General features: G+C 39.7%; 1 protein-coding gene across 1 annotated transcript; it reads left to right on the forward strand.

Moving 5' to 3' along the window:
- The first annotated feature begins 302 nt into the window (after positions 1-302).
- On the forward strand, positions 303-9,957 carry Epgn (epithelial mitogen). Its single transcript, XM_006993510.4, has 5 exons — positions 303-590; positions 1,079-1,171; positions 4,750-4,870; positions 5,858-6,010; positions 7,664-9,957. Exons 1-5 carry the CDS (start codon positions 461-463, stop codon positions 7,716-7,718), a joined length of 552 nt encoding a protein of 183 aa, XP_006993572.2. The 5' UTR covers positions 303-460; the 3' UTR covers positions 7,719-9,957.
- Positions 9,958-14,011: the final 4,054 nt, after the last annotated feature.

Raw genomic sequence — 14,011 nt, forward strand, 5'->3', positions numbered from 1 at the left:
CTTTTTACACAAATTCGGTTCTTCTTTATAACCATATTAACAAAATATTTTTATAATATGCTTAGTACTTTTTCCCCTCAGCAGTCATAATGAAAGGGAATGGAACCAACTGTCAAATCGGGAACTTTTACAGATCCTAACAGGTTACTCTGTCTACTGGTTTGCAGATATCTTGGCTGTGGTCCTTTGTAGCCTACTAGGAAAGTCATACTTCATCACAGCAGCAGTGACTTTTCTGCATTTGCATTCATTTTTGTCGTTTTAAGAACTTTTACATGTGCGATTATGCCCACAGGTGACAGGAAACCAGTGTTTCAAGAGGAAATTTGATCACATCGCTAGATAACGCAGGTATCCTAAACAAGTGTGCGAGTGAGTGCCTGCAGGCTTTAAGCTGCTGCCAGGAGCACATAGTTTTTGGATTGGTAAGAACTGCCAAATGACGCTTCATGAAATATAAATGGAAGAAAGACTCAGAGAGAGCAATAAAAACCCTCCACCCTTCAGTCTAGGAGGACCAGGGAAAGAAGTTCAGCAGCTACAGGATATGGCTCTGGGGATTCCAATGGCAGTCTGCCTCCTGTTCAAAGGTAGGTCATTTCTATGCTGTAAATGTAAAGATTTAGTTCTTTGAATTTGAGGTCGCCCCTGACAAGGATCAGAGCAAGGATTGTGTGGATTAATCGGGTCTTTATGGAATATATGCTTTTTTTTTTTCCCCCGATCTTGATTTTTCTTTTTTAAGAAGGCTGAAATAATTGCTTTAAGCAATTGAAGTGCACTTGATAATAGCTACCGCCCTACAGGAAGCTGTGTGTGGTGATTGTCTTAGCATGTAAATACATGAACTTTCTCCTAAGAATGAATCCATTTCAGAGTTACGTCATTGTAATGCTGTCAATGGGGCAGCTAAAACGTAGTCTGGAATTGCCCTAGTCCGGTTCTGGATTCCATCGAACCTAATGGATTAGAACCAGAACAGAAAATGGGAATCCCCAGACTAAGAACCTTTTGGATCGGTTGTTAGTGCACGAAGGAGACCTGCCTGCGAAATAAGATGCTTTTCCCTCTACCACAGCAATGGCGGCCGCGCTGACCGAGGAAGCAGAAGCGCATGTGACGCCTCCTAGCACAGCGCAGCAGAGCAACTGGACGGTCAACAACACGGAAGGTATCTCCTTGCCACTCTATTTCAAGTGCCTTCCTTGAAACCTTTGACAGAAAGTTGCACTGTGATAGGGAGAACCCCGGGAAAATTTCAGCCAACATTTTACTAGATAATCAGCGATTTCGGAAAGATGATGCTAAGTTGAGGTGACAGGAAGATAGATGTGCCAGCAAGGGGTTGCTTTTTTTTTTTTTTAAAGGAGGAAGTGAAACAAGGATGAGCAAAGCTGCCTGTCTTCAGCTGCTTTCCTAAATGTGAGACATGCCACAGGTTCTGCTTGGATTCTGCTTGACTCCCAGTGACCCAGGGTATCCAGTGTGATTCCATATGAGGAGAGTGGCTGTATTTCGGTCTCCGACAGTAAGCTTAGCAGCCACAGAAAGGACAGCCACAGAAAGAGAGGCAGTGCTTTCCCCCCATCTCTGCAAAGGTCTTTTCTGGTTGCTTAATGTCCTGTGAGCATATGCTGCATTCCCTAACCTCTTCCACCCAGTTTCCGTCATTGGTGGTGGTCATGTATTTTCTTTCTGTCTGACTGTGCCTAGCATAGACGCTTCTGGCTGCTGCTGAGCACAGCACTGTGGCACAGCTTGCAAACCTATCTGCACTACAGATGAACTCAGAAAGCTCCTTGCCTGTCAAGACCTGTGTTTGAATGGCTTTGACTCCCTCACAAATCTCATAGTATTCTCCTCATGTAAAGACTATGGTTTGTGATCAGGGCATAAAACACTCCTTGTCTTGCCAATAAAAGATGAGGCCAAATAGTTCATTCCTAAATATTAAAGATAGCAACATCCAACTGTTCCTCATTTCTCCAATGATTTTTAAACACCCAAGTTGTCCATTTGGTTTTTGAACATCAATTTGTGAAACTGAATGTGTAGAAAATTTAAAGACATGGTTTCATCTTAGCGGTGGATGGCATAGTCATGTGTCCAGCACCCCCATCCCACCCTTTTCTCTCTCATGATGCTGAATGAACTGCAAATGGAATCTTTGACTGAGATAACAGCAGAAGTGAGGACAGAAAGGAGCAGCTATGCTATTTTTTTTTCTTTGCATTCTTCGTGGAAAAATTTTGTATTTTCCCCTTATTTTGCTGCCATGCTGTCATGGACCTCAGGGCCATGTGCATGCTAAGCAAGCATTCTATAACTGTGCAATAGCATTCTATAACTATGCGATAGCCCCTCTTTTTTTTACTTTTAACTTAAAAATATGAATCATGTCTTAATAATATTCTATTGTATGAATAAGCCACGTTTTATTTCTCTCCAGTATTTGATAGCTATTTGAGTTGTTTTAACTTTTTTACTATTAGCAGCACACTGATGTAAACCTTCATGTACCTGTTTCATAGGTGCACATTTTCAGTAGTTTGAGGATATATTCCTAAAGGTAGAATTGTTGAGTAACAGAGTAACAGTGTTTTGCATTTTGATCAACCACCAAACTGTTTTGCCAAAGTGGCACACCATTTTATAATCTCACCAAATCCTTGTTTTTAAGGCTTTGATTTTTGTACAAAAGCATTCAATCATTCTGTCAGACCAAACCAGGAAAAGTAAGCTATAGTTCAGAGCTGTTCTATTCCATTTACTATGCAAAGCCATTCTCGGTGTTTGTAACTCTCAGCCCTTTTGAGTATTCTTGCAGTGTTCACCTTTTCCTCCACCACTTTTTTTTCTTCTTTTTTTCTGGTTTATTTCTATCTATTACAAATGTATAAAAAATCCTCCATCAACACTGCTGATAGCAGCAGAACCTTGAGAAATATACCTTTGGTTTGCCTCAGAAAAGGAACACATATTGCACTGTAAAGTTTAAAAAATTGGCGCAAAACATTGTGATAATGTTACAATACCAGTTTTAAGAGTTCAGTGACTAATGGGGAGCCGATGGGATACATGCAGAACTGTGAAAGCGATAAAAATGAATGAGAAACTGACAGATTAAATGACTTTGGTGAACCTTCATAATTTCATTTGTAGATCTTTCCATTTCTAATTTATAAATACATTTGGGGTTATAAATTATAAATGTACTGACTCCTGTCAACATTGTATACTTCTATTTGATGATTTCTGTGTCAAACATTATATGGAAATGTTTCCAAGTATTTTCTGTATTAACTGTGAATGAATAGAACAAAATAAATTGCCTGTGATGGGAAAAATATGAATCATATCTTATAAATGTTTTAAAGAAATTGTAATTAATATTCTTCTCCACAAGGGAAAAAGAATGAGTCTGTCTGGAGTGCCCTTTCTTTGGAAATGGTTTCTTTCAAATTCCCATACTTTCTAGAAAAGCTCTCCTTTAGATTTGGTTAAGTAAACTTGGTTAGTCTTGGATTAAGAGGAATTTAGCACAGCTTGAATGAGAAATTCTCAGTGTCTCCAAATCAATTCCTAAAGGGATAAATTATGTTAAAGATCCCACAGTCAGCAAATTAGATGCCAATTTTAAGTTCTGGTATGTGTTTTTAAAGCAAAGTGATATGGTGTCTTGTTGGTATCCTGATATATAGACATTTAGTATTTTTCACATGAAAAGGAATGTTTTAAATTTTTTTTCCCCTAAAGACACCTAAGTAGGATGCCCTTGGTCTCTGTAGGAATGCACATATGGTGTCACATGAGTGATTACTAATAGTGAAGAGGTATACTTATTCACTCAATACAACATAACATGCCATTAATTCTGCTTAAGAAAGGTTTAAAAATGGCAAGGATTCAATTATGCAGTTTTCCCTAAGAGTCTTTCCCAATGTGTAAGCACCAAGGATGGCACCAATACGTGTTACATCTGGCATGCTGGAGATCAGATGACTTTCCAGAGCACCCTTTCCTGACATGGGTGTCCCATAAGGAGGTTTTGGATCACTAGACTATACACTGTGGTCATTTTTTGCAGTATTAGAACAAAAGAATTAAAAAACTGCCTCAGATCCCACTCTGTGGCTTGGCTACTGCTTCACAACACAGTAGAACTGTCACTTAGTATGTGGTGGCATTGCCATCGGCTGCGTCCACCTGAGCCCCACATTGGTTCTGGATTCTTATTTCAGTCATAACAGCCCTGTTCTGGTCAGTCAGTGAAAATGTCCCCTCTTCCTCTAGAGAGGAAATAAACATCTATTTTATTACAGAGCAAAACTACATCAAGGTCTCCCTAGGTGCCGCCCTACCCATGCAGGGGAAATGCAAAGTGATATGAGGCCTTCTTTCTAATTAATGAGCATTAGGTACATGTCTGGAAAACATTGTTCAGAATTACCTGCTAAGGTAGGACCGATGCTGCCACCTTTCGACCAACTCACCTCTATGCTTTGTTATGTAGTGTCTAAAGAATGGGGCAATCATCAATCCATCTCCACCCTGTAATTAATTAACAATGTATGTAGAGACATGAACCCAACCTTTTAGATAGAATCCCTCCACCAAAAGAAAATCAATGTTTCAAAGGACAAAGAGCTTAAAAATATTCTTAAAATCAAAGGTCTTTACACATGCATTGAGCGTGTATTGTAAAAGTAGGGCATACTTAACTGTTAATAATGTATCTCCTTTTCCTAGCGGACTTCATAGAAGGACCTGTAGCTTTGAAGTTCCCCCACCCTTGTCTGGAAGACCATCATAGCTACTGTATTAATGGAGTGTGCGCATTCCACCATGAACTGAAGAAAGCCATTTGCAGGTAACTGCCAAGAACTTAGCAAGTCTTAGAGACAGAAGAAAGCGATACACACAGCACAGTTCCAATTGCTCTGTTTTGTCCGGTAAAAACTGCTTGGTAGCCAATTGCTGTGCTCTTTCCTAATGAAGACTGTTTCTCCTGCTCTCAGCATTCCTTGGTTACCTAAGCTCTTTGTGTAGGGTGAGACATCCTGAGTCCCTATCTCAACCTTAGTCCACGCTAACTTGCCTATTGACGTTGTCATTGTTCTGCTCATCTTTAAGCAGCCATATTGGTGAGACTTCGTGGGTGTTGCTTCTGCCATTTCTAGGAGACCCAGTCTCACAGCAAACCTCCTGCTCCTCTTAAGAACATGGAAGTGCTTAGAGGAAGGAGAGGGATGGGGGATGTAAGTATATTATAATCTCAAAAAAAATGAAAAAGATGAGGATGATGAAATGTCAAGAGAATGGGGGAAATATGCTTGATCTGAATGTGACTGGCCAGTCTTCTTCATATTTGAATATGAAAAAGTCTTGCTTTCTAAACTACTTATCCACATTACTTAAAAACTATAGTTTCCAGACTATAGCATGTGTGGAACCTGGAGCTTGCTAGGAATGCTGACTTTGATGTTCTATAACTGTCAAATCAGTATCTGCATTTCTAACAACATGCAAAGGTGACTCTGAACTTTCATAGCTTTGCAGGATGAGACAGACTCCCACAAAAAGAAAATCTATTCGGGAAGATGAAGTCCCGGAGCTGCCACGATCTCATTTTTTTGGCAACTTCTTGACAAGCAGTTTACCTTTTCTTCCTAGCAATGAGGGAGTGTGTGGAGCCTTACTGAAATGACTGTGGTAAAGCACAGACTGTTTCATTAATGGACTGGCTCTCATGAGCCTCTGCAAATTTCTCCCTTTTCTCATTCTTTGAAATGCATCACCTGTTTGTACTTCTGTCATTGTAGGATTTAAGGTTGTATATTCTTTTCTCTCTTTAAAGATGCTTCACTGGTTACACAGGAGAAAGGTGTGAGCATTTGACCTTGACTTCATATGCTGTGGATTCTTATGAAAAGTACATTGCAATCGGGATTGGTGTTGGATTGTTAATTAGTGCCTTTCTTGCTGTCTTACATTGCTACATAAGAAAAAGGTATGGAAAAAACAAAGCATTAAATTGGTTGTGTGAGTTCACTTGAAAAATGTTTATTTGAGTCCCTAATATGGGCATGTGTGTCTGGGAAGACCTTCCATAACATTTTTGGTGCCTTTTCACGAACCCAGAGAAGCAGTAAAAATTAACTTCAGATGCAATACAATAGTGCAAATTTACAGTTTCCTTTCTTCTTATCTATGTTTTCCTAAGTCAAAGTTCTAAGTGGGAAGGATAGCAGGCCTCTAGAAGGCAGAGATTAAATATATCTTACTGATGATTATACATTTAGTGTCTAATGATGCATACATATTGTTGAGCAAAAAGAAAGTTAAAAACTGGGCAGTGATGGCACACACCTTTAATCCCAGCACTCGGGAGGCAGAGGCAGGTGGATCTCTGTGGGTCTGAGGCCAGCCTGGTTTACAGAGAGAGTTCCAGGACAACCAGGGATACACAAAGAAATCCCATCTCAACAAAGCAAAACAAAACAAAAACAAAAACAAAACCCCAAAATGTTAAGAAATGCTTATTAAATAAATGAAAATGTGTGACAACTATGGGCCACTTTCTCTGTAGACATTAAGGGGAGTTATCTTTAGCAATACTGTCTACTGCTAAAATCCTAATATCAAGAACTTAATCTGCAAACAAGTTTGAATTAGTTATGTACGTACCACATTATTTCAAGCTTCTCCATACTAGTTATCATTCCTTAAATCCATACAACTAAGAAAAACTAAAAAAGTTAATGAGGGGCACATTAAGAATGAATATTTTCCATTGTGGTACTTTCACTATTCTCATTTTTTAAAAAAATAACTAAAGTACCGTGACCAAAATTAGAAGTTTGTTTTGCTTAATAAATGCCTCTCAGAAAGAACTGAATATGTGTTATATTAGCTTTGTACTTGTCAAAAAGACAAAGAATAATAACGAGGAAGAGGACAAAGAAAGCAAGGAGGAGAAAGAAGGAGAAGGATGGAGAGGAGAAAAGGAGGAGGAGGAGAAGGATAAAGAGGAGGGGGAGGAGGAGGAGAAGGATGAAGAGGAGGAGGAGAAGGAGGAGGAGTGGAGATCTGTAGACATTCATGAGCTGGGTGTGGAAAATTGGGCTCTCCAGAAGAAGGGTCTGAAAAGGAGATGGTTATGCATGCGGGTGTTATCGAAGACAAAACCTGCAGTGAGGTAACGAAAGCAGACAAAACAGCCCAAAGTTGCCAAGCAAAGATGTGGCTTCAGCTCCAGTGCAGTCTGGGCCTGATTCCATAGGAGGAGAGAGAGAGAGAGAGAGAGAGAGAGAGAGAGAGAGAGAGAGAGAGAGAGAGAGAGAGAGAGAGAGAGAGAGAGAGAGAATAAGAATGGCATCACAGACCCATCCCAAAAAGGAGTGGTGATCAGGTTCTTACAATCGGTTAGAAACTTGTTGGCAAGGCCTTCTGTTGGCCATAGGTCATCCTCTAGAGGATGCTGCTGCTGTGCATGTGTTCCTTTCTGCTACTGAGTGATGCATCCACCAGTAGACAAATGGACAAATGACATCTAGGCAGAGAACTAAGAGCAATTGTTACAGCAGCACATTTGTATGTGTTAGCCATAATGATCAACAGAGACGGCATTCTTATGGAAACCAATGTTCTCTCTTTTTTTTAGGTGTCTAAATCTGAAATCACCTTACATCATCTGCTCTGGAGGGAGACCATTGTGAGACCTTATAAGGCATCCTCATCAAGTCATTTGTCAATGGAGACTCCAATGGAGGTCTTCAGATGATACGGAATGTAACAAGCTAACTTGAAAATAATGGAGGTTTGGGTGACAGTGCAATAAGAGGATAAAATTCAACGTTGGTTCTTAGGTTTTACCATCTTTGGGTGCCATGAGAGCTATGTGAACAAGCTACACAGAAGCCAAGGTCACAACCCTCCCTTGGGCTTGTTATTGCGTGGTCATTGTCACTGCAGGAGGACTTGTTCCATGCTTCTGATCATCTCAGATGTGAGTTTTCATTTTAACTGTTTACCCCACATCAAGTCAAAGTAATGAATGCCGTGCCTGAGTTCTTCATGTACTCAACATTTGGGGCCACCTGTTTCAATGGACCTGATCCCAAACCATCTGTCCTGATGGTATTTCAGGGAATTTGGTATCAACTTTCAAATGAAACCAATGAATGGGTCTTTGAGTGAACCAAAAATGCATTTAACCTGAACCACTGGAAGAAAATGGAGTATCCAGGGCAAGCATCAATCACACCCAGCTGTGACAACAGTGTGGAAACTTTATTTGTGGAGTTTGGAATAAGCAAATGAATTCTTGAAGACTGAAAGTCACCTGGACAGCAAGTCCTGAGTTGGCAAAACTGTCATTTCTGGATGGATTATAAAACCTTGTGCTGAGCTAATCTGTCCCCTGATGCTTATCATCTTATCCTTCCATTGAAAGGCTCACCTGATGTCCTTCACTTGAACTGAAGTCCTAGAATTCATATAACAACCAAAAGCCTCGAATTGATCCCTAAATGGAAGCTGAAAACTAGCTATAGGACATGGAATGTTACCACTTTTGATTGATTGATAACATATTTGCACATAGGTAAAAATGAAACAATGGTAGAAATACTTAGTTGGTAATCAGGATCCTTCTTTTGAACTGTGTTTCTGCCGTAAGGTCAAGTCTTGGGCAAGTCTTTTACTTTCTTTGGGCTTTGGGTGCATTTTCTACAAGACCCTTGTAGCTCTAAAATTGAACTGTAGGAGAAGATAAAAACCAAACTCCTATATTTGTGCTGTAAGTCAGATTATCTTCAACACTTTCATTATCAATCCCATCTCTAACCCCAAAATACCCCAAATATTATCCTAAGTATATATTTTAATGTTCACTTTGTAAGATAATAATTTATTTTTAGAAAAAATACAAAATGAAATTACAGACTAATAACAACTACTGTTTTCTCTTTCTGGATTTAATCTAGAACTATGGCCTTATTTCTGTTTCGCATAAGCAGAACTTGAGATTAATTAAAAGTCATACTTGAATTCTTACAATAGCAAAGTTCCATGCATATATTGTTATAGCTTTTAATCCACACTTTAGGTACACTACATTCTGCTTTCCTTTGAGAGAAGGTGTTTCCTTGGCTTTTTTTTTTTCCTCCAGAAGAATGTACTGCAGCTGCGTTGCATGTCAGCACTTTCTGCAAGTGCAAAGTTACATCATGCCAAGGGGTGGGGAGTGACAGTTCCACCCAGTGACTCCAGCAACCACACCTAGAAAGCTACCTCTTCCTGAGCATTTCAAAAAAAAATGTAGAAAAAGCCAAGGAGAGTCCAGGAAGAAACAGTGGAAGCCTACTTTCAATTGACTAAGAACTACCTCTTGAGGAAAGAAAAGAGGGATTTCTGCTACGTCTGGAGAAGTGACACCATTAATGGTCATGCACACTTACAGTCTATAAGTGCTTACCAATTTCAAACACAGTAACCTGAAATTAGAGTATCACTTATGACTTCCAGATAGCCAAATCAAAATGTTAACCAAAATAAGCAGTAATACATATCTAATATTCCTCACTCACTGCATACTATTTATTAACAATGTAAAACATATCCAGCCAAACAACATGGAAACTTAGAGCCAAGTTTATTAAAACTATCTGTTTATGGGCTAGTGTATAAAATGATCTTGTGATCTTGTAACTACTGGGGTTACTTGTGCAGAAAAGAATCTCTGGCATGCCTACAGAGCCGGAGGAACATCTGGTAACATCTGTGCACATGATAAAAACTGAAATACATATACAATAAGATTCTGAGAAGAAAAAGTCAATGTCAATAAAGCCTTTGCCTCAGAACTACATTTTCAACTCTGTAGGTGGATTATATGATGACATGTTTCTGGTGTCTGTGACAAAACCAAATAGTCCAAGAAGTTCAACTTCTTCCATTCCCCTGTTTCGTCTTCCTGTGTCCACCCTTCAGTCCTTTGAGACTACATTCTTGGGTCATCTACATTTGTGAGTACCTCAGTATGTAGTACTTTAGACTAGGCAGGGATGGACAAACGCTGTGATACCAGCCATACCAAGCTAATCATTTTACAAAAAAGGATTTACAACAACTTTTCACTGTAACCCAAGTTAGCATTTTATGTAATCATTTGTTCATAGGACGAAATCATAAATTAATCCATCTTTTAGTATTTCCTGTGACCATGCAGATCTAATCCTTTAATTTTGACATGTTCATTTTGGTGACGTCAATAAGATTTCCCTTCATTATATTTAATTGAAAAAAATGTCTTAAGAAAATAAAAGACAAACATCAGCAATTTAAGCTATTGATGTGGAAGACAAAGATAATTCATGTGTGCAGAAGACTCCGAGTAAGCCATCTAACTTCTATACCTTACAAAATGTTACATGCTTTCTGCGTGTGATATAAATATTGATAGCTTTCAACCCACACTCATGGGAAGGGTTACCAGAATCTCTATTGCAAAATACCACTCTTTCTGGCTTACATCATTGGCTGATGACATCAGGCATGAGCACCTGCCAAGATGCAGTGGAAGTGTTGAAATTGAATTTGTCAGAGTCTGGCACTGCTCACTGGGTGAGCCCACATTTCTGTCCAAACCTTTGGCCCAGATCTATCCAGTACTGCATCTAAGAGCGTACCTTTTAAGTACTGGATGATATGTCTGTTAATTATTCAAATCAATCGATGATGGTGGGAAACTCTGAGCATCTAGTGACCTAAGAATTCCAACCTGGAGAAGACCCATGTTTTAAAAATGTGTGCTGATCAGGCGGTGGTGGCGCACGCCTTTAATCCCAGCACTTGGGAGGCAGAGCCAGGAGGATCTCTGTGAGTTTGAGGCCAGCCTGGTCTACAGAGCAAGATCCAGGAAAGGTGCAAAGCTACACAGAGAAACCCTGTCTTGAAAAATCAAAACAAAACAAAACAAAAAAAAGTGTGCTGTCCTTTGATTTTGATTTCACTTCTCTGCATAATCTAAATGGGAAAGATTGTCGGCAATACCTGCCACTTCCAAAGAAATGTCTTGTCAGGGATAGGAATGTGATTACATGATAAGGAGGATAGCCTGGCTCTGTCACGTCTTATCTAAATACCTCATAGCCTTCCTCATTTTTATGCCTCAGACACAGACATAAAATACACACAGCACAGGTATCTCGATTGAAATCCAGTTAAGATCAAAGGCAAGCAGCTACAGCCAACAGTGTTTCTGATTCTCAAGGGGATGCTAATGAGAAGTCAGGCTTCGTGGTGTATGACTGTAGTCCCAGCATTTAGGAGGCTGAGGGAGGCTCTCAAATCTTGAAGACTAGTTTGGGTTACCTATCTAGACTGTCTTAAAAGACAAAAAAAAAAAAAATAAGCCATAGTTCTTTCTGGAAAGAATGACATCTCTAAACCTTTAAAATTGCACAAAGATATTGGATCAATATACAGTTCTTTAACAAATCAAGGGGGCATACTAGTGTTCTAGCACTGCCATTTATGAGCACTAATAAGGTTTTGAAAGCATTGTTTTAATATGTCTGGCAGACATATGATTAATTGTGCAGACTTGTTCAAGGACACAGAGCTTTCAGCTCTTTTGTCCATGCCATAGCCTTAATGGTGTTTCCCAACAGTGTTTGGAAAAATTATCTTGCAGGTGAACTTCTTGGTGAACCAACAGAGGTAGCTAGGTGATCTGCAAATGAAAAAAGTTCTGTTCTTTATAATATCTATATAATAGCCTTTGTCACGGATCCACCACACAAATTCCTTACTGTTATCTTCAGATTAAGATATGCATAGCATCCTCAGGGTGGGGCCAGAAAAAAAGTGAAGAGCCTGCTGACAGGTGAGTCCACAGATTATGGAGGCCGGACACGTGAATAAAGTCTGGTTTATCCTCAGGACTCAAGGGATAGAGAGGTCCCTTGAGAATACTCCACATCACCTGTGGACTAGTGTTGTCCGGCACTGTGAACTCCACTGAGTGTATTTGACTGGGGTTGGTGACAGACAAGAAGTGTGGCATCCAAGTTGTCAATAGAGTTTAGTAGAAACCCCCTTCCTCTCCATTACCCTCAGCCCTATCCCTACCCCAAATTGCCTCTTAGAGGAAAATAGTAAATTTTGATGGATCAAAGATAAAAATTAGAAATATAAAAAATATCTGTGTAATTTGGCTGTCACTCTAGTTACATGGTTTCTAATGCAGTCCTGTGCCTGTTTAACTTGAGGGGCCCTTTGGATATGATGTTCTGGTAAATGGAGAAGTTAGACTGTAAAGACTACTTTCCTGTTCTCTTCTTTTCTATAAGAAACATGAAGAAAACGTGAAGGCTACCAGGAAGATTCCCCCACCCCACCCCCGACATCAGACATTATTTCCTTTGGCTTCCATGTGTATTTATTTTAAATCAAGCCCACATTTAGAAACCAAGGTATTTTCCCATGAAGAGAATGCACCAAATACCGGTTGTGTCTTCTTGCATAGTTGTGGTTAGGAGTGTGTCCTCAGCATCAGTTGGCTTCTGGTGCCCAGGCTGCCAATTCAAGGTTCCCAGAAGCCTTTTAGCCTGCCAACTTGGTTGTTTGGAATTCTGTAAAGGTCTTTGCTCATTTAAATGAGTTTAAATTTAAATCAGTTTAATTACTGAGCAGCCGGTAGAGGGCCCTGTTGCCCTGCAAACCGCACAGGTCAGAAGCCCGCTTAGATCAAAGAGTTGCCCAGGAATGCTGTTGGTAGAAGAACCCACACTCACCTGGAAGCTAGCAGGGTGGCATCTGATGACTCAGACACTGCCCTGCCCACGCCCTCAGCTGCTTTCTGCTAAAGTACTTGTTGGATGTGTCTTCTCAGCACACTAGCCTGCTAAGGTTACCTCCCAGTTCAAAGCCTGGCACTGACATCTCATTGTATGCCATGCTTAGTGAAGACTCCTCACCCAGCACTGTGAATCATCTCATCTCCCCTTCCCCTGACTCTAATGCATATCACAAACCTTGCTAGTGTATGAATTACTTTGGTAGTCCCTCCATATACTGCAGACAGAGATGAAGAGAGTAACCATGCATTATAGTTATAATCTTGACTAATTCCCAATGGTGATAGCAACAATAATAAGCATCATTCATTAAGAGTAGGCACAGTGCTAAATAATTTACATACAGCATCTTCCAGTCCTCAGAGACAGAAAGAAGGAGAGTTGTATTGGATTCTAGAGCAAACTGATTAACAGGAAAGATGTCTTCAATTTAACAGAATGAGGTTTAGCTCTGTCCCCTACAGGTGCCTTACCATGATCTTGTTTTTGGGGGGGGGTGGCTTTTTGTTGGGATTTTAATTGTTTGGTTTTACTTCTCTAAACTCAAGCCTTGCCTGCCACTTGAAAGAGGATGCCATCTGCTCACAGAATAAATACTCAGTGGTCATTGGGTACTTTATTATGACTGTCTCTAGTCAGATTAGGAACTAAAATTTAGAAAGATTAAGCAGCGTGTTTAATGACATTGTTCTACTAAGTCATGGAACTTGGGAGTGATCTTGTCTGTCTACTTGCAAGGTAGGTGGATGCTGGGCTTTCAGACACTATGGTATTTAGTAAAGCATGGCCTTGGCTAAATTTGATCAAGGCTGCTGGAAGCTAGGCTGTTTGAACTACAAAATTTGTCTGAATTTCAACTGTTTTTTAGCTTTGTAATTGAGAATGAGAATTTCACCCCTCTTAGTCATAACTCCTTCTATTATAAAGCAGGAAGAATATACATATAGAGTTATTTTAGGGTGAAACTAAAGTAGATAGCCTGTGTATGTAATGGAAAGTAATAAAGATGATCATACAATCTTCTACATTCTAGATGGCTGACATATACCTAGATAATACTATAAATAAGAAACTTATCTTGAAATGACTGATGCTTTGCTTGTGGAAGCAGGGGTTGGCAGGGATATAGATTGTGAGTTATTGTCAAA

The sequence above is a fragment of the Peromyscus maniculatus genome, chromosome 10 (genome assembly GCF_049852395.1).
Source record: "Peromyscus maniculatus bairdii isolate BWxNUB_F1_BW_parent chromosome 10, HU_Pman_BW_mat_3.1, whole genome shotgun sequence".
Taxonomy (NCBI): domain Eukaryota; kingdom Metazoa; phylum Chordata; class Mammalia; order Rodentia; family Cricetidae; genus Peromyscus; species Peromyscus maniculatus.